This window comes from Cyprinodon tularosa, unplaced genomic scaffold (genome assembly GCF_016077235.1).
Source record: "Cyprinodon tularosa strain WSP-4 unplaced genomic scaffold, ASM1607723v1 ctg61, whole genome shotgun sequence".
In the NCBI taxonomy this organism is placed as follows: domain Eukaryota; kingdom Metazoa; phylum Chordata; class Actinopteri; order Cyprinodontiformes; family Cyprinodontidae; genus Cyprinodon; species Cyprinodon tularosa.
Genome location: NW_024039352.1, coordinates 1,971,713 through 1,991,677, shown reverse-complemented (window position 1 = coordinate 1,991,677; position 19,965 = coordinate 1,971,713). Strand labels below are relative to the sequence as shown.

General features: G+C 34.5%; 2 protein-coding genes across 3 annotated transcripts; both read right to left on the bottom strand.

Moving 5' to 3' along the window:
* Window positions 1-1,259: 1,259 nt before the first annotated feature.
* LOC119798078 lies at window positions 1,260-19,763 on the bottom strand. 2 transcript variants are annotated; one of them, XM_038307417.1, is made up of 7 exons: window positions 19,698-19,763; window positions 19,265-19,597; window positions 18,812-19,159; window positions 18,474-18,596; window positions 18,344-18,381; window positions 18,124-18,254; window positions 1,260-1,312 (listed from the first exon to the last, which is right to left on the bottom strand). In XM_038307417.1, exons 1-6 carry the CDS (start codon window positions 19,744-19,746, stop codon window positions 18,132-18,134), a joined length of 1,014 nt encoding a protein of 337 aa, XP_038163345.1. In that variant the 5' UTR covers window positions 19,747-19,763; the 3' UTR covers window positions 1,260-1,312; window positions 18,124-18,131. The 2 variants fall into 2 exon arrangements, with proteins under 2 accessions (XP_038163345.1, XP_038163344.1); XM_038307416.1 differs by lacking the exon at window positions 1,260-1,312 and having other exon boundaries at window positions 17,373-18,254.
* Window positions 4,129-9,739, bottom strand: LOC119798080. The gene is made up of 6 exons (XM_038307418.1): window positions 9,726-9,739; window positions 9,233-9,559; window positions 7,663-8,013; window positions 7,448-7,567; window positions 4,520-4,581; window positions 4,129-4,424 (listed from the first exon to the last, which is right to left on the bottom strand). The coding sequence occupies exons 2-6, from the start codon at window positions 9,540-9,542 to the stop codon at window positions 4,308-4,310; spliced, it is 960 nt and encodes a 319-aa protein (XP_038163346.1). The 5' UTR covers window positions 9,543-9,559; window positions 9,726-9,739; the 3' UTR covers window positions 4,129-4,307.
* Window positions 19,764-19,965: the final 202 nt, after the last annotated feature.

Below are 19,965 nucleotides of genomic sequence, written 5' to 3'. Positions count from 1 at the left end.
TCATTTAAAGTCAGGATATGTTTTTCCTATCTTTGATAAAGGATCTAGAGTTAATTGTTTAAAAAGACACAAAGACTTATGGAACTTATAAAATTATTGAAATAGTATATAAGCATTTATTTTAGTGATTCTCATGTTCTCATAAAGAATCAGCAATGAATACTGATCTATTAGCTGAGTTTTATTCGTATAGACAGGCACAATAAGGTACAAGAAAAATAGTTTACAAATTTAAACAACCTTTTGTATAATATTTAAAAAACGAACAACGATTCAGACAAAATAATCTAAAAAACATTTCTTTGAGTTTTTCCAGAAACAAATTTTTTTAAAACATTTGGTATATATAGATTTTTTTTCTCAAATGAAACAAAAACTTCTGTCTTTCTCAATTTGACCATCTGACAAATGTCAAATGCAACTATATTGTGTTATACAGCAAACAATAGCAGGCATCTCTAATATATCAGGCAAACATACATTTTTAATATTTTGTAGGAGTATTATTGCTATAAAAATAATGTTTAATGTGTTAGAACACCTTTCCTTGTTCGAAATGTATTTATTTAAAAATTCCTCATTCCTACTCTTGGAAGATAACTTGAAACTACTTAAAATAGTGAAAAAATGTTTTACATTTCAATATACCGTATATATCTACCCTCTAAAAACCTGGAATGCCCTATAAAAGATTCTTCATTCAGCTGCAGAGATATTTAATTTCGATTTCAAGTTAAAAAAAGCATTTGAAAACAAAATACTTGAAAGATTTTTTTTAAAATGTCTTAACAATTATCAAGCAAGTTCTTATGATCTACAGGAACAAAATCTGTGCCAAAGACATCCATCCATTTTTGGCAGCTCATCCGTCAGGGTCCATGGGGTTAGGTGCTTCTCTCCATTCAACATATTCTCATTATCAGTTCGTATGAAATTGTACGAAAAGTTATGTTCTACACCCTAGACAGGTTGTTGGTCCACAGCAAGGCAATTCATCAGGAAGGTATATTAAGGAAAATATCTGACTACAAAACATCCATTTGAATACAAATGTTTAGGGTATGCAAAACAGTGTTACATTTTGTGGTATGCTACTAACTGCTAAATCATGACAGAAGTTTTAATTTAAAAGCCACAGGAAGAATCAAAATTGCATAAAACCTGGGAAAAAAATGCAGTTACAGAATCAGAATTAGAAACTGTGGCTGTACATGCAATTTTAATAATAGAATAGCTGATTCAAATGGTGTAAAATGAGGCTCTAAACTGATACACTAAACGTGTCTACGAGTGTAGACAAAACAAAGACGACCTTCTGACTTATTTAATGACGCTTGTGTAGACCGTCTCGTCATGAGTTGCATTTACTTTTCTTCTTTCCACCTTTGCCCCTGGTGAAGTTTGGCGCAGAATAGACCAAATACTGTTCATTTTTCTGAGGAATATATAGAGGAAAATAATGGGCAAGCAGATGTTAATTTAAACTTAAGCAGCAAACACAGTGTTAACATCTTTGGACTTTACCCCTTCATTATGCTGAGCTCCATGTCCTCTGATGGCATCTGTTAAAAAATGGAACAAATTTTCCCATAAAGAATATTAATTCCATATTATGCTACTACAAACTACCTTAAAACTGATCTATGAAACTTACCATTGCAGGAAAAACAAGTTTTCTTCTTCATGATGTAAACCAGGCACAAAATGACAACCAGACATGAAGCCACGGCAACGCATAACGACAGAGTAGTTTTGGACCGCCAAAAATCCCTTAGTTCTGGAAAAAAGTATAAAGCCTAAATATTCTTTTATAAATTTGTGCATTCATTCAATGTTTGAAACATTTTTCTAACCATCTCAAGCTTCAAAGAAAGTTTTGTATACACTACTTTGTATTTTAAATTGTGTTTTCCCTTAAGGTTTTTAATTTGTTGTAATTTAGTTATCAACTTTTAACTCATCTCAACTTTCAAAAAAGGTTTCGATACATACCTTGAATTTTCAGTTTAGTTCCATTTCCAAAAACAATTTCTTCAAATGTGGCCACAGCGCAGTAATATGTTCCAGCATCAGAGTGGCTGACCATTTTGGAGAACCTAAACACACATGTGTGTGCCTCAGGACTCCCACCACAATCTTTTCCACTTTTCCCATCAACATATATTAGACTGGGATGAGACTCATCTGAGCCAGCTTTGAACCAATGCACTCTGTGATAAGTTGGACACTTTTTCCTCTTACAGTGAAAGAAAACTGAACACTGTAATGTTACTGACTCTCCTGGACGGAGTGAATCAGGTAGCTGCTCTTGAGTTACAACGAGGCTATCGTTCTGAAAGGAAAAAAATGACACTGTCTTTCCCTGTCACACCCCTGGAGATTGACCCCTCCTTGTTGAGCACATTTCCAGCAGTAAATCAAGCTGACCGTGAATTGGAAATGGCTGATATATCAGACAAACATTTATGGGTGTCCAAATTCAAATGTCTGACAGCTGAGCTTGAAGACGTCACTCGCCAGAAACTTGACAGACACTTGTCTATGACACATGGAATGCTCTCCCTGACAGTTATAGGAACATGAAGAAATATGCATTTGGAGTATTATCCATCTTTGGATCAAAGTACCTGTACGAGCAGATGTTCTCAAACATGAACCACATCAAATCAAAATATTGCACCCGCCTCACACATGAGAGCTTGCAGTCCAGCATCAAGATTAAAGTTACATCTTACATGCCTGATGTTAAGCAGCAGACCAGTGATGTCCGAAAACAGAAGTCACATTAAACGGGTAGAAACACAATCCTGTCAAAGGCACATTTTTAGTAATTAGGTGGATGTTTCTTTAAAGTGATGTCTTAATTTCAATGTTTATATTTGGAATGACACTTAGGGATATTATTGTGTTTTGTTGCTCAGGTCCTACCAAAGCTGCATTGGTTGCATGTCAAAAAAGAAGAGGATCCTACTTTGTTTCACTCTTGCACTGACTTGCTTTGCATTTGCAAAGACATCAAACTTGAACTGTGTTAATTACATATTATATACTTTACCTTTTAAAAAGACATCTTTTTTTATTTTTAAAAATGTAGGCTGCATTTTATTGTACTCTGTTGCCCAAATAAGGGGCAAGTTGTGCGCGTTCCATTTGGTTGTTGTTTGTTCGAATCCTCAAAATAAAATAAAAAAAGCATCTAATATCAGATTTCTTTATTTCATTTCTTTAATTTCACCAAAGAAATTAAATATAATTCATTAATATTGTAATGAATTAAGGCTTGAGGGAGAGTAGTCGCGTGGTGCATCATTCTCTACAGGAAAAAATCATTAGAAAATTTGAGACAGCCTCTGTTATCTGGAATTGTATTACTTGATATCCTGTTCTTATGTGGCTGTCATTTTAATGTACTGTAGATGTATTTCTGTTAAATGTGTAACTTTAGATCCTCTTAGCCAGGACGTAACATTCATATTACATGTAGCAAACCTTCTGTTCTGACAGTGTTGTCGTCTATTTTGCTGCCTTGCCTGAAGAAGCTTTGATGCACCTCTGCTGCATAGGAATGTGTAGTTGCAACCAGAAGTACCATAAGAAGGGCAAAAAGGACCACCAATGGGCTACTACTGTAGCTTTGTTGTTTGCCGGTATCTTATACAATAGTGGATTAAAGTGAAAGAGTGGCTTGTGTGACATTTGGAGGTGTAGCAGATTTTTGTCCAGAGAGCCTTTGTTTCAGATGCAGTTCCCTTTAGATCTGGCTCCTGCTTCAAACCGAGTTCCTATCTGGATTGGAGTTTCTAACACATTTATTTTCTTTTCTTTAGATAAATGGTTTCAAAACTTGATTTTATGTCATGTCCACTCTTTTTGTTGCTGCAACTGATCTAGAGCATTAAAATAGTATGAACACAAAAGAAGATATCCATCCGTCCATTTTCTGTCACGCTTGATCCTTTCCGGGGTTGCGAGGGTCGCTGGTGCCTATCTCCAGCTGTCTACAGGCGATAGGCAGGTTACACCCTGGACATGTCAACAGTCCATCACAGACAAAAGAGGAAACCATTTTTTAAAACAAAATGACTATTTAAGAAATTGTACAAACGCCAAATATCAGGTTTATGTTGAATCAGCAGTTGCTAGTTTATTGGTAATATTGCTGTTACAACTTTATTTTACGCAGGTAACATAACAAAAGCTGGTCTTTTAGACTGAATTATACAAGTAGAAAGTAATGAATGAATTCACCGTTATTTTCAGTGTAGATCTATAAAACATGTCACACATGTATATCAGGTATGCAGATTTTACAGTTTAATATGTGAATAAACACAGTCCTCAGCCCCATTCATTTTCTTTCCTCTTCTACCTTTACCAGCAGAGAAGTGTAATGCTGCATAGTTCAGGTTCTGCTCGTCATCATTCTGTAAAGTAAATAAAATGCAAGTTAAAAAAGGAAGCTGACAGAAATTATTGTGGTACCTGCCAAAAGTTCACTAGAATTTACAGCTTTACTTACAGTCTGATCACCTTGCTCACTGAAGTTCCTTGATTTTTCTTCTAAAGATGTCCCTTCTATCTCTAATTGTGAAAGAAGAAGAAAAAAGAACAATGTGTGTTCACTCTGACTCCATCTGAGTATTATTTTTTTTTTGCTTTTGAAACTGATAAAAAACTAATAAATCATCATAAAATACACAAATTCTTTAAAAATACGTAGAAATTCAATTTGTCAATAAAACTGTGAAATGACTAGATACAAGCAAAATGTTCAGGTTTCATAATAATGGTTGCAATTTATGAAACCTGATACTTTGCATCAAAGTATATAAGATAAAGAAAGAATTAAAATACATTTATCATAGCTAATTGTTTTGGGGGGTTTTTCAGTGAGAGAGAGGAGGTGTTAGTGATGTGGATGACAACAAAAATTAAGGCATGCAAATCTTAAAAACAAAAACTGGTTTGAAAAAGCAACTACATTATCAAAAAAGTTTGGAAAAATTTGATGTTGTGTATTTTTTTTTACTTCAAGTTGGCTGTGCTTTATAGCAGAAACGCCCAGCCATCAAGGAATATACACCCTTTTTAAAGTGATTTAATTTAACATTTCAACTATTTTAAAGTCATGCTTTTTATATGCGATAATTGAAGAGTGATATTACAATATTTTACTGCAACTTTTTAAGTGGACTGGTTCCAACTGTACAGATTGAAAGCAAATTATAGCATGGCCCTTAAACTTTCACAAATGACAAATTGTGGTGGAAAGATTTTGCTGTTACTCTAGAGAAAAACAGAAAAAGGGTACAGTACCATAAAACTGCAGAGCCTAAACTGAAACAACTACTGTAGACATACCATTTTAATCAAAATTAAATATATTCAGCAGACAAGAGCAGCAATCACTCTTATCATTTAAAAGTAAAATCATAGCAACCTGAAATAGAGTGGTCTGAAATAAATACATCTATTGATGACCTTCTGTCTATTCAAGTCCATGTTGTTGCTAGCCAAACAAGCAGGTTGCCAGACAGTGGAAGGAAGACTAGTAGCTGTTTGGGATCAGCCAGTTGGGTTACAGTTACAACCCTGGCAGACAGAGTAATTAATGTAAAGTGTCACTAAAAAATAAATGCTCAATTCTTTAAAATTATGTTAATAATAGCTGAAATTAAATTTAAAAATGCCTTAATAATATCAGTCCTGGATAACCCTAACCATATGATATTGTCACATAACATATGTATGCGTTATGGATTATTATGGAAGTATTTATTAATTTCATTTTGAGGATTTCGATAGGACTAAAGTTACTGTTGGTTTTTTTTATACATATAATCCATTTGCACACGTTAGACAACCAGGGGATGAAAGAAAACTTTTACTTGACTTTATGGCAAAATGTTCTAAATATTTTATTTGTACTCTTACTTTGTTTGTGTTTCATGGGTTGTGTGCTAATGAACTATTATGATGTATAATGTGTGATTCATCATTTATTAACTCTTGCTTAAGATCTTTCCAGATAAAGGTCATGCAACGGACAGGTTGTGAAAGAGGCCTGAACATTCTCTATCACATGTTGGGTTGTAAAAGAGGCCTTGACATCCTCTATCATATGTTTCTTTTAAGCATGTGTTCTTGGAACAATTCAATTGTGAAACAACCCCATATTTTGTTTTAACATATGTGCTGAGGTTTAAAGTAAGATCATTTTGTTTCCCTTTCCCTTAGTTAAACCTCAGTTTGTGTAATTAGGGACATCCCCTCACTTCGATAAATAGCAAGGAGAAAGCTGAAGACCGGCAGAGTGGGTTGGAGATTTGTAAACTCTGCAGTCTCTTCCTACTCTCCTCGCCAGTAAAACTAAATTAATTGTCTCTGTGCCTTCTTTCTTTCTATGTATGTATGATGTTTTAGGTGCTTAGACCTGACACAAAACAAGGCAAATATCCCTCCTGTGATCAAGGCTTCTCAATGCAGAGAGGTTCACAGGAACTGTTGGGCTTAATAGCATTCTTTAAAATCGTCACCTGCTTCAAGAAAAAAATGGCTGTTCTATTCCTGAGCACACTGTACATCAAATACAGGAGCAAGAAATAAAATGAAATCATCCAATGTTGCAACAAGACCAAAAGATGTGCAAACACTATTGACAATCATAGGGCTGTGGTGTAATATCTTCAGGGTTGCCACCATTTTTCAAATCTCAGCTCCCTGAATTTCTGAATGGTACAGTGTCAACACTGCATGATGGCTCTTCCTCGCTGTGCTCTCAAAAGAGTTCTTCACAAAATTAGAACAGAAAGCTTCCTCCAGCTGCGAACCTGATCGCAGAAGCAATGGGAAAATATGGGGTAACAGCAGCCCCAACTCAACCACAGGAAAGACAGAAACAGGGTCAACCAAGGAGAAACGTGATGCTAATTTAGCCTGAGTTATAAAGACAATAAGGTCACCCAGTTGCTGAGGGAAATGCAATGTATCTGTGTACAATGATGACAGCCAGAAACAAATAGTCTGCCTTGAATGCATAGAAATGGACTTGGAACATAAATACTAAATACTCTCTCAAATAAACACTTATGCATAGCACTTCTCTTAAACACATACATACATAGAGATAGAAAATGTATATGTATATTGTTTCTTTTACTGCTGTGCAATTCAACAACTTTAAGAATGGAATTATGCCAAACAATAAATCGTTTTTGGGTGGACAAAGCTGGTTTTTCTTAACCAAATTGACAAAAAAACAACCTAAAAATACAGCTAATTTCTTACACATTAATGAAAGTTTGCTCAGCACTGTTCTCATGCATCTAAGACAAATTAATATTTCAAGGGTTATCGTGATCTCTCTATGTGCAGATTAAATTATTAACTTCTGAATAATTAAAGTGATAATTTTCTACAGCCCCTAAAATCAGTGACAAACTCTTACCTTTAAATTGTTTACATGCTGCTGTTGGAGTTTTGAGACGGATCAAAACAATATTTGCAATCAAAGAAATAATCAAACAGGATACAGCAATAAGAAGTAAAGGTGATACTGGGTCTGTCACTGTAAAGTAAGAACACAATTGACCAAAAATCATTTTAAGTGCAAGAGTATGTTTGAAAAAAAGACATTTTCAAAACCTACATATAAAATCTTACCAACTTCTGGCTTGGTTGCAACTCCAAATAGTATCTCTCCACATGTGGCCACAGCACAGTAATAGGTTCCAACATCGGAGGATCTGATGTCCTTAGAGAAGTTATATACACATCTAGTTCGATGGTCGATTTTTTTCTGACATGTGTTGGTTCTGTATCCCTCAGTGTAGATGATATCTGGTGGAGACTTATCTGATCTGAACCAGAAAACACTAAATTCTTCTGAACATGTCTTGCTCTCAAAGTCTGAGAGGACTGAACACTGTAGAGTCACATAATCCTGTGGATGAAGAGAATCTGGTTCCATCAGCTTCTGAAATACTTTGTAGTTTGATGTCCCTGCAGTGTTTCCTGTCGGATATCAAACAAAACTCTTAGATGATGCATTGAAAAATTCAGTTTTTTAAATTGTAAGGGAGTCTCAGACATATTTAAAATGTAGGAATTTTAAGAATTTCACAAAAGGTAAAGTAAGGTAGGAAAACATTTATTGAATTCAACCTTACCCCAATAACATTTGTAAAAGGTTTTCAAATATGTGTGTTAACATTAAAAAATAAAAAAACAAAAAAAAATCTATATTGTGTCCCAATCTTAACACAGATGACAGTTTAAGATATTTTAGAATATGTGTTTTTTTTGTATACTTCTGATGATCTCTCTAATCATTAGATGTCCGTAAATTAGTTGTTTAACAAATTACTTTTGTAAACATTGTACCGATGAAAATGTTGCTCACTGACACCATCACAACTCTCATGTTATTTGAAGTGGCTTGCCAAAAAAAATAAAACTAGTCAAAACAAATAATGGTGTGAAAGAGTTTACTTGCAAATGAAAAAACACAATGAGATTAAAAAAAGTAAAAAATCTGAACTTATTTGCCCTACCTAGGACTGTAAAATAGGCAATATAAGCGCACCTGAAGCACGTCTTTACTTCCTTACTGACCAGTGTTTCAAAAAAAAACCCAACAACATAAGAATCTAGAGTTGTATCTGTTCAGCAGTCATTTACTTATTGTCAACATTTACTTACTCTATAAACTGGTCATTTGTGCCTTTTCAATCTCTGTGTTTTGCCTTAAGATGCTACAGTTTCACAAGCTCTTTAAACCCCAAATTTAACGGCAACAATACCAATTTCAAAATTAGATTTTTTTGACTGGTAAAAGAAGTCAATGTTTTTTTTTTGTTACTCACACTAAAATGAACCAAATGCAGATTTTTATGCCTTTTTAGATTATTTCACAAATTCCCTAAGACTACATTCTCACATTAAATATGCTTATGAGACATCCACTAGAGAGTTTATTTGTATCATTGAGAAAATCTTATTGGCATGTGATTTGCGGAAAAAGAAGAATATATATATATATATATATACATACGCATCATATCTTTTCACTCAAAAGCCTAATTATTTTCTCTGTTTAACTTAGTTTTGAAGAAAAGCACATACATAGTCCAAACTTAGATATTATAATGCATAAAAAATACCATATGTGCAAATCCCAGTAAAATGTGAATTCTGAAAAAAGAAAAATACCTAGAAATGATAAAGACATTACCTTTTATTAATAGATAGGTCCCATGCCAAATGTTTGTTTGCCAGTCGGTGAAAACGCAATGATACATTCCTTCATCTTCTATAGCTGTGTCTAAAATAGTGAGGATGCTCATTTTGTCAGTAATTACACTTTTTATTCTTGAATCAGAATAATGTGTTCCATACTGTGGGTTTGCATAATTCACAAACTTCACAATTACTTCCAGAGTATCTCCTGTTGTTTGCTTGTACCAGAAATGTTCACCACTACTATCATGATTACCCGGCAAATCACATGTAAAGTTTGCTGCTTCACCAAGATAAACTGTCATCACTGGAACCAAAGCATCTGTATTAGACAAACAAAGGAGAAACTGGTATAAAATTGGTGTAAGACAAGGAAAAACACCCCACATTATAGAGCCAAAGGAAAACAAAATGTTAAACAAAATGTTCAGCAAGCATCAGTTATATACTTAAATTACAAAATTTAAATTGCTGAGGCTTTAACTCACATCCTTGATGAAGAAGAAGAGTGACCCAAAAGAGAACCATTCTGAGACTGTCTTCTGAGATTGCAGTTGTTCATATTTAAGTAGGAGGAGGTTTTTTTTTAGATCCTGTCACCTTATTGGCTGTTTCAAAATACACCATCTTTGTGAGTTTCCTGCTACACTAGCATTAAATGTATTAAGCAAAAATGTCAAAAATCGTATCATGTTATAAAATTTCTAAGTAATCTACACAAGTCTTATATGTCTTAATAAAATCGCTGTGATAACAACAAAGCCTTTTTTATGAGAAGATTTGTCTGAAATAGATTTACCTAATATGTCAGTTTGAAGTAGGTTAAGTGATGTAGCCCAAAGTCCTTTGAAAAACTAAAGAAAAAAGATACAGTAGGTGACTTTAACCATTTTTTTTTTGTTTCCCTTTTTTTATTAATTGTTTTTGGATTAAATAAATTGTGTGATATAAACAATAAGAGGCATGTTTTACAGGCATGCCACTTCTGTGTGGTGATAATTTAGCTTTATTTTATCCATCCAGATAATGTTTTCTTCAATAGCCTATTGCTCTGTATTGTCAGAGTATTGTACTTTTTAAAGTATTAAATTTCTAGTACTGTATCTCAGTGACTGAACAGAATACAGAATTACAGAATTAAGCCATTGACATTTTTTTTTGTAGAAATAAAAACGCCTTCAGCCTTGGTAATAATGTTTCTGTATCCTGAATTTGTTACTCCTCCTTATTTTATTTTTAAGATTCAACCTTGGTTGTTGGATGCTCTAAAGAAAAAAAAAAGGACAACAGACCATTTAAATTATAACGATTTTATATTAAATCCCAATCAGTACAATGCAATATTACTGACCTTTAAAGTCAGGTGTTGGATTATCTGAACCACATGGTATTCCTCTGATTCTGACTTTGGCTAAGGGTGAGGTTTTCATTGCTTTGAAGTCTACTTGTGTTTTCATTCTCAGAACCGTGTAACTTTCCGAAGACACCTGATGTATCGATGCGTAGAACCATTCTGCTACAGATTCTACACCACCTGTAAAGAACTTCAACATAAAAATGCCACAAAAAATCAGGACAGCCATTGTTATTTTCATTTCCTATTTAAAAACAAACCAAAACGAAAACAGGAATGACTCTCCTCACACTTTCATTACATGACAGAGGTTAAAGATTGAATCTATTACCAAAATATAACGGACAATCATAGGGCTGTGGGAACAATTCTAAATTTGAAATTCATCCTACTGAAGAAATTGTACACATAACATTTAGAAATGAAAGAAACTTTGTTTTTTTACAAACAGTTTTCAACTCTTGTTCTCAGAAGAAATGATTTCTTCTAATAAAAATTAAATGACAAACCTTATGTGCTACTCTCATTCCCACATAGTTTTTTTGTCCGTTCTGTAGGTAATGCAGACACTTTGTCTAAAGGTCGTTCATGAGGTGGTGTTGGGGATTCCTTAGGAAAAGTGTTCGTATTTTGATACTCTCCTGTGTGCTACTGTGAATACTGAGGGAATTTTCTGACACATGAGGTCCATACACTGGCTTCAGACATTCCCTTGACTGAAGCAGAACATATGTGCAGCCACAGCTTCATCCAAGGCAGGTCTTTTACATATACTGGGCAGACAGTTGGGAAGGCACCGGAATATTCTTCAGCTCATCCACGAAAGGCCGGAGATAATTGAGAACTGGGGCAAACTACCAAGTTGACATAGCCACACATCAGGCTATGTCTACATTCAAGTTGTAGACATAGCTTGAGGTGTGGAATAATAAAACTTTATCATGCATTTGTTCTGTATCACTTTGTAAAACTGATAGCTTATTTTTATGTCAATACATGAGTGTAAACTTACAAATGGTTTGTTTTGTCTTTAGCTTCTGTTACCTTTCTTTTTTGGCTTTTGGGAACATAAGACTATACATAAGACTATATGTCTTTTTTTGTGTGCATTCTGAGTTCTTATTATAGTGCATTGCAGTGAGATACAATCTGTGAAAATAAACAGGTGAAGTGGGGTGTGAAAACAGAAATACTTTTAAACAACATGACCAAAGTGCAGACATGACAATGGGTCAGAGTTGAAAGAGGTGATAAAGAAAAAAACCCAGGCCTAGTGTACTCAAGGGAAGATTCCCCTTAAATAATATTCTGTATCATTTAAAATTGCACATCTAGTGAACTTGGATATAATCCACCAAAGGACAGTATGAAACTAAATTCTTGCCAGCATTCTCAAAAACTCCCTTCAAAGGCATAGACATTATCTAAAAAAACAATCCACATAATTCTAGCATTTCCCTTTTTAACATTCATCGTTTTATTAAACATAAGTGTATGTACAGTTATAATTTGTACTTTTAACAGGAAATGGCAAAATAGTACTTTAACAAAAAATAAATGTTTTCTACGGATGAAGAGGGATCATCCAAAAACATCCTTGCATTTGCAACTGGAGCAAATTAGATACCACCAATCGACTTTTACCTGGCACCGTCCATTGAGTTTCTCTCTTAGGGCAGTGAAGAAGGGTCCTCCAAACCAATGTTACCCCATGACCAACGCTTGTATGAACTGTTTAAAACTCCCACTCTTAACTTCTTATGACGTTTTTAAGGAAAACATGGACTTTGCTATTACAAACACCCAAGGATTTGGGAAAATATTAAAATTCTTTTTACTCAACAAAATGATTACAGTTCTTAAACTAAAGCTAAAGCATTACAGTTAACACTTGTATGCAACAATTGCTCAGACTAGTCCAGCTTAGCATGTTGATTTGTTGAAAAATTGTACAATGGCTACTAGCAGAGATTGCTTTAAAATAGAAATAAACAATTTGTAATGGTTTCTCGGAAGCATCATTGCTAACCAGTTAGCAACTTAGTGCTAGTAGGTTCCCAATGGGAAATGACATCGGGACCAAGTAGCACTAAATTGGTGATTTAGCAATGACACTGTCAATGAACGCTATGGACAGCAGAAACATGCAAGGAGCAAGAGTTTTGTGTGTTTTCCATCTCCTTTCAATGGAGCGCTCACAGAGCTCAGAGTATTAAGTTAAAAGTTATCTTTTCTGTTGCTGTTGTTCAATAAAAGTACGTTTTAAGATCATTTCAAGCGTGAACATTATACTTTTAAGTGTCACTATATGGCCCATTTACCGATTTAATGCGTGACCGTGGCAACCAGTGGAGCTCCAAGTGTATCGGACCTAATCCTTGACTGTCTGCAGCAGCCCTCTCTCGGCATAGTCATGTGTGAAAGACCGCTGGCTATGATGGTATTATTTTTGATTTATTTGGCATAATGTTCATTTGATTTGTGTTTATCTGACTGCGTTAATTATTGTTTCCCCACTAAATGAAAAGTCAGAGTTTGTTATTATCAACTAATTACGACTATTAATAACAGGAGGTGAAAAGCAGCTCCAGATTAGCCAAGTGTGTGGTGACGCCACAAGTACACTTCTGTTCCAATAGACTCATATTTATTCAGGGTGCTCCCGTTCTCCACAAGTCAACACTTCTCAGTGTTCTTCTCAAGAACACACTTGGCAAGGACCCAAGTCCATACTTATGTTCCTTTGAATTAAGAAATGGCAAACAATTCACTCTCCAACTATACAACTGTAACAGGAACCTCTAATTGTCTAATCTACTTTCAATCACTGCATATATTAGTTGCGACATTTGAATCAAGATGCTATGACCAAAAATGTTTGATTGACAGATGACCCTTGATATATGATTGGCCGAATTTAGGTGTTCATGCTGACGTATAATTAACTGCCCTGCATAAGTTAACAAAAAAATAACACACATTTTAAGACATTTAAGAAATAGGCGTTTTCTAAATTTTGGGACAATATCATCTGATAAAGAGTACATTTATATAAATATTTAAGCCAGAATGAATTTACATTAAAATATGATTTCACATGTCTAACAGAAACACGGGTTAGTGACTGTGATAATCTGACCAAAACATGGATAAATGAATAATAAAATGAGAACATCCCTGTTGTTCCTCCTCTATCAATCCTGGATAAATGATTTGTTCTGCACATCCTCTCTGTGTCTTATGTGGTACTCTTTTGTTGGGTGGCTGATCTTTTGAAAAATAAATTGCAATGGTTCTTTTTCTATAATTTTTTGGACCTCCCATAGGTATGAGAGGCATAGCTGAAAGCTTTATGAATTTAGATATTTATGTTGCTTAATTAGTCTTAAATTCCAACAAGATCACTCAACTAGACTGAGCAATTATTTAACTTGTGCGCAAAACATGAAATAAAAGTGGAACTAAATCAGCTGGATAGAAAAAACAAACCTTGAGATATCAATTTGATGTGATCCTACACTAGGTCTCCAAATTAATAATTTAAGTTAGCTGTTGTAAATTTTATTTATATTAATTCACATCTTCATTAATTTGCAATGTGAATTATCGTACTCGAGATAAGATAAAGATGAGATAAAAATTTAAATGACAACTTATAATAGCTGCTCAGAAATCCTGGTCATTTTTCAATATCTTGAGCATGCTCTTTAACTTAGCTGCTGCCAGCACAGTGAATAGGTGGGTTGGTGCAAAATTGGGTCTGAACCTGGCATGTCCTTGTGTGTTAGCAATAAAGTTGTGTTGTAGACATGGCAGGATTTTTTTCAGCATGGTATTTTTATATATAAATAAATGGAATGGAGTTGAGTTTTAAAGTCAATTTTTTAGCATGAACAATTGCGGATATGAAGTGTAAGCGTTTGAAGACACTGAGATGGGTGAGTCTCACACCCAATGGGGGAGAGTTGACATCCCTGTGTCAGTTCATGCACATACAGTATACACATGTATAATTTCTCATAAAGACAAGTATTAGTTCATGTCCACATATGTATAATCTCCTATTTAGACTAGTGTTAGTTCACAGACACACATTTATAATCTCTCATTAAGATTAGTATTAGCATGAAATATTTAGTTTGTGAGTTTAAGGGGACAGTGTCTCTTATGGTGTGTCTATGGTTTTAGTGGTGTGTGAGAGGAAAAATACTTTTGTGAGTGTGCGTAAGGGTGACTGTATGTGTGTGTGTGTATATGGTTATAGTGGTGTATGTGAGAGTGGAAAAATTGTTTCTGTACTAAATGGCACCCCATAGTTGTGGTGAATTTATACAATATATGTGCAGAGTTATCTGTTTGACCAGGATTTGAGCTAGATTCACGCTTTCATTTGTTGTCCTAACACTTCCAGTTGTTCACAGAAAAACTCCAAATATTATTTGATTAAATCACCCCTATTATAATGCCAGCCTGTGGTGGGCATTGAATATATGATTATGCACAACACTGACAGTTGCTATTTTTACATACAGTAGAAACAAATAATTGGATTAAAGGCCTAATCACATCAAAAACACTTAAAGAGTCTCTACGATCTGAAAGAAATTTCATTCCCAAAGTGTACAGTGTCCCATGCAACTCTGCTGATTAGTTTCTTTTTTTTTCCTTTTGTCATTTTGTGTCTGGCTCAGTTGTTTTTTGAACTCTCTGTTTTATTTTTGGTGCAATAATCTCTGTTCTCTTCTAAGTTGAGTCTTGCATTTGAGTCCTCTTTTGGTTGCCCCATGACAGGAGTTTTTGGAAATTGCCATTCCGATTGGTATCCATATGCACACCCTTTTGGATCATTGGAGTAAAATTATCTCTACTGTGCATTTGTGCACCATCAATGTGTCATTAAAGCACATTTAAATGCATGCTTAAAAGGTTTCATCTTATTACATACTGACATGTATACACATGTATACACATGTTATGATGAAATGATTTTATATGGGGTCCATGTAAACAGATATTTGGAATTTCTGATCGACTAAGATTTAGATCAGATGGTGAAAATTTTGCACATTTAAACTGAGCTTTTATTAGGTTCTTAGATAAGAACTATGCAAGACCCTGCCTTTGGAAGAAGAGCACAGGGCTCTACTTGATGATTACAGATAAAGTTAACACAACACCAGGCCCTAATTAATACCTATTCACTGATAAGTTGATCACAAACCCTAAACCTACCCTGTTATCATCCCACCTATTGAGTAATCGATTGTTGTCACCTAGAAGCCCTGGATTTTTTTTTGTATTTTTAAATGGTTTAAAAAACACTTAATTGAGATAAAATTTTACATAGAAAGAGAGTGCCATTGACAGTGCAGACAATTCCCTTTGGAACCTTGAGTAATAATGAAGTTATTCATTTTACCAACTTTTGTTACGCTGCCCAGTTGGCATCCAGAGTGGAACCTTCTGAGCCACTTTCCTGTTAAAGGTATAGTGGAAGAAGTTTTTTTCCAGTTGGAGCATCAAAATAAGTGGTCGTCCTAATTGTCAATCATTCTGTTGATATGTTTACAGAAGGCGGTCCTATGTGCTTGTCCCCATTTTCACTTACGTGAGTCTGACATACAGTAGTGGAAAAATGTCAAATCATCTTTTGGAAAGTAAGCTTGTATGAGTGATGCAAACAGCAACTTTTTAACACAGCGTGCACAAGGAGAAATGAGCTCGTGTACGCTCCCTCATGCATTTAATAGGTGTTCCCTCTCCGGAGCGGGTACAGGGTTGTCCATATGCATTTTCTTTCTTAAGTGGAGAGGGCGGGTCTTCTCATAAATTTGCGAAAATCCTCCACTATAACTTTAATGTTCTTTGCAGAGTGCCGATTCTCAGGTAATCACATCTTCAATTTCTTTTTGATTTTAACATTACTGGAAAGCTTAGACTCCACGGTTTTGAGGATCTGTATATAACTCGAAATGGCCAAACATAGACTTGCAAATGGTTTTGTCACAGCCACATATAAGAGCTCATTATACTGAAGAGAATTACCCCAGCATTTATCCCTATGATACTGCAAAACCTCAGAGCTTAAAGAAGATTGATTATTGAAAAACATTTAAGCTATCCTAGTGCAGTTCCCTTAATTTCCATAGCACTTTAAAGTCTTTTCAAAAGAATATTGTGATCAAATGTTTAAAATCACACAATCCGCCTGTCGATCTGCCGCTCCCTTCTTCCCTCATTCGTAAACAAGATCCCAAGATACTTAAACTCCTTCGCTTGGGGCAGGACACCCCCCTTGACCCGGAGAAGGCACTCTACCCTTGCCGCATTCAAGCTATATCTTTCAATGATATAAATACAAAAATCCCTCTCAATAACGACCTTGTCAGAACAGCATCATTATTTTATTAATGCATTTATGAATGTTGGCTTCATTTAAAGTCAGGATATGTTTTTCCTTTTTTTATAAAGGATCTGGAGTTAACTGTTTAAAAAGACACAAACATGTGAAAAAAACTTGTGAAATTATTAAAATAGTATATAAGCATTTATTTTAGTGATTCTCATATTCTCATAAAGAATCAGCAATAAATAGTGATGTATTAGCTGCGTTTTATTCGTATAGACAGGCACAATAAGGAACAAGAGAAATAGTTTATTAATTTAAACCACCTTTTGTAAAATATTTTAAAAACAAACAATGATTCAGACAAAATAATAAAAAAAAAATTATTCTATGGCTTTTTTCCAAAAACATTTTTTTTTTTTAAATTGGTATACATTGAGTTTTTTCACAAATAAAACAAAAACTTTGGTCTTTCTCAATTTGACAATCTGACAAACGTCAAATGCAACTATATTGTGTTATACAGCAAACAATAGCAGGCATCTCTAATATATCAGGCATAACTTGAAACTACTTAAAAAAGGGAAAAAAAAATGTACATTTCAATATATATATCTACCCTCTAAAAAACCTGGAATGCCCTATAAAAGATTCTTCATTCAGCTGCAGAGATATTTAATTTCCATTTCAAGTTAAAAAAGCATTTGAAAACAAAATACTTGAAAGTCTTGACAATTATCAAGCAAGTTCTTATGATCTACAGGAACAAAATCTGTGCCAAAGACATCCATCCATTTTTGGCAGCTCATCCATCAGGGTCCATGGGGTTTGGTGCTTCTCTCCATTAGTTTAGGGTGAAAGGCAGTGTACACCCTGGACAGGTTGTCGGTCCACAGCAAAGCAATACATCAGGAAGGTATATTAAGAAAAATATCTGACTAGAAAACATCCATTTAAATACAAATGTTTAGGGTATGCAAAACAGCGTTATGACAGAAGTTTTACTTTAAAAGCCACAGGAAGAATCAAAATTGCATAAAACCTGGGAAAAAATGCAGTTACAGAATCAGAATTAGAAACTGCGGGTGTACATGTGATTTTAATAATAGAATAGCTGATTCAAATGGTGTACAATGAGGCTCTAAACCGATCACAGTAAACGTTTTCCAGACAAAACAACGACGACCTTCTGACTTATTTAATGACGCTTGTGTAGACCGTCTCGTCATGAGTTGCATTTACTTTTCTTCTTTCTGCTTTTCCACCTTTGCCCCTGGTGAAGTTTGGCGCAGAATAGACCAAAGACTGTTCACTTTTCTGAGAAATATATAGAGGAAAATAATGGGCAAGCAGATGTTAATTTAAACTTAAGCAGCAAACATAGTGTTAACATTTTTGGACTTTACCCCTTCATTATGCTGAGCTCCATGTCCTCTGATGGCATCTGTTAAAAAATGGAACAAATTTTCCAATAAAGAATATTAATTCCATAGTTTGCTACTACAAACTACCTTAAAACTGATCTATGAAACTTACCATTGCAGGAAAAACAAGTTTTCTTCTTCATGATGTAAACCAGGCACAAAATGACAACCAGACATGAAGCCACGGCGACGCATAACGACAGAGTATTTTTGGACCGCCAAAAATCCCTTAGTTCTGGAAAAAAGTATAAAGCCTAAATATTCTTTTATAAATTTGTGCATTCATTCAATGTTTGAAGCATTTTTCTAACCATCTCAAGCTTCAAAGAAAGTTTTTTATACACTACTTTGTATTTTAAATTGTGTTTTCCCTTAAGGTTTTTAATTTGTTGTAATTTGGTTATCAACTTTTAACTCATCTCAACTTTCAAAAAAGGTTTCGATACATACCTTGAATTTTCAGTTTAGTTCCATTTCCAAAAACAATTTCTTCATATGTGGCCACAGCGCAGTAATATGTTCCAGCATCAGAGTGGCTGACCATTTTGGAGAACCTATACACACATGTGTGTGCCTCAGGACTCCCATCACAATCTTTTCCACTTTTCCCATCAACATAGATAAGACTGGGATGAGACTCATCTGAGCCAGCTTTGAACCAATGCACTCTGTGATAAGTTGGACAGTTTTTCCTCTTACAGTGAAAGAAAACTGAACACTGTAATGTTACTGACTCTCCTGGACGGAGTGAATCAGGTAGCTGCTCTTGAGTTACAGTAGAGACCTCTGGTTCTGGTCCTAAAAATTAAAAGATTTGACATTTATTGCAAAGCGAAGAGTGCATTGAAATGCATATAATATATAAATATTGAATATATTTACGATATAAATTTGTTTATCTACCATTGATCTTGAGAAAAATTCCATTCACGAATATCAGCTTTAGATCAGCTTCAACTTTAATACAGTAGTAAAGTCCAGTGTCGTTCTGCTGAGTTTCTTTAATATGCAGAATAAATGTTCCTTCCTCTTGTTTTGATGTTAGGTGTCGCGTTTTGGTGACCTTGTCATAATCCAAGGTTATTGTTTGTCCAAGAAATTCAGGCCACTTCACGGAAGAAAATTTTACCCAAAACAAACTTTTGGATTGAGTGGATGGTGAGCGAGGACATTTCATTGTTACATTTTCCCTAGCATTAGCAGTTTTTACCACAAAACTGTACCCACTGGTTAGATCTAAAAAAAAAAAAAAGGCAAAGAAGTTTTTGACATGTAAAAAATTAATGAAGCACAAAATAACTTTATAAAGAGGTTTAATGTCATATTTTGTACTTACAGCTGCCTCTGAGCAACAGGAGTAAATAAAACATGACCAGCATTTTCATTTAAATCCTCAAAAGGTTGCACAAAAAGAGAGGCATATCCTCAATGCTTCAGTCTAATATAATATTGAAAAGTGGGAGGGAACAATGCTGAAAGAATCTGATTGGCTTTTTCTTAACTGTCACTGCCACCACAGTGGAAAATACATCAGCTATGTTTCCAAATAATGTTTACAAAATTATACCTACATCAAGTAATTTATTTTCATGTTGTAATTTAAT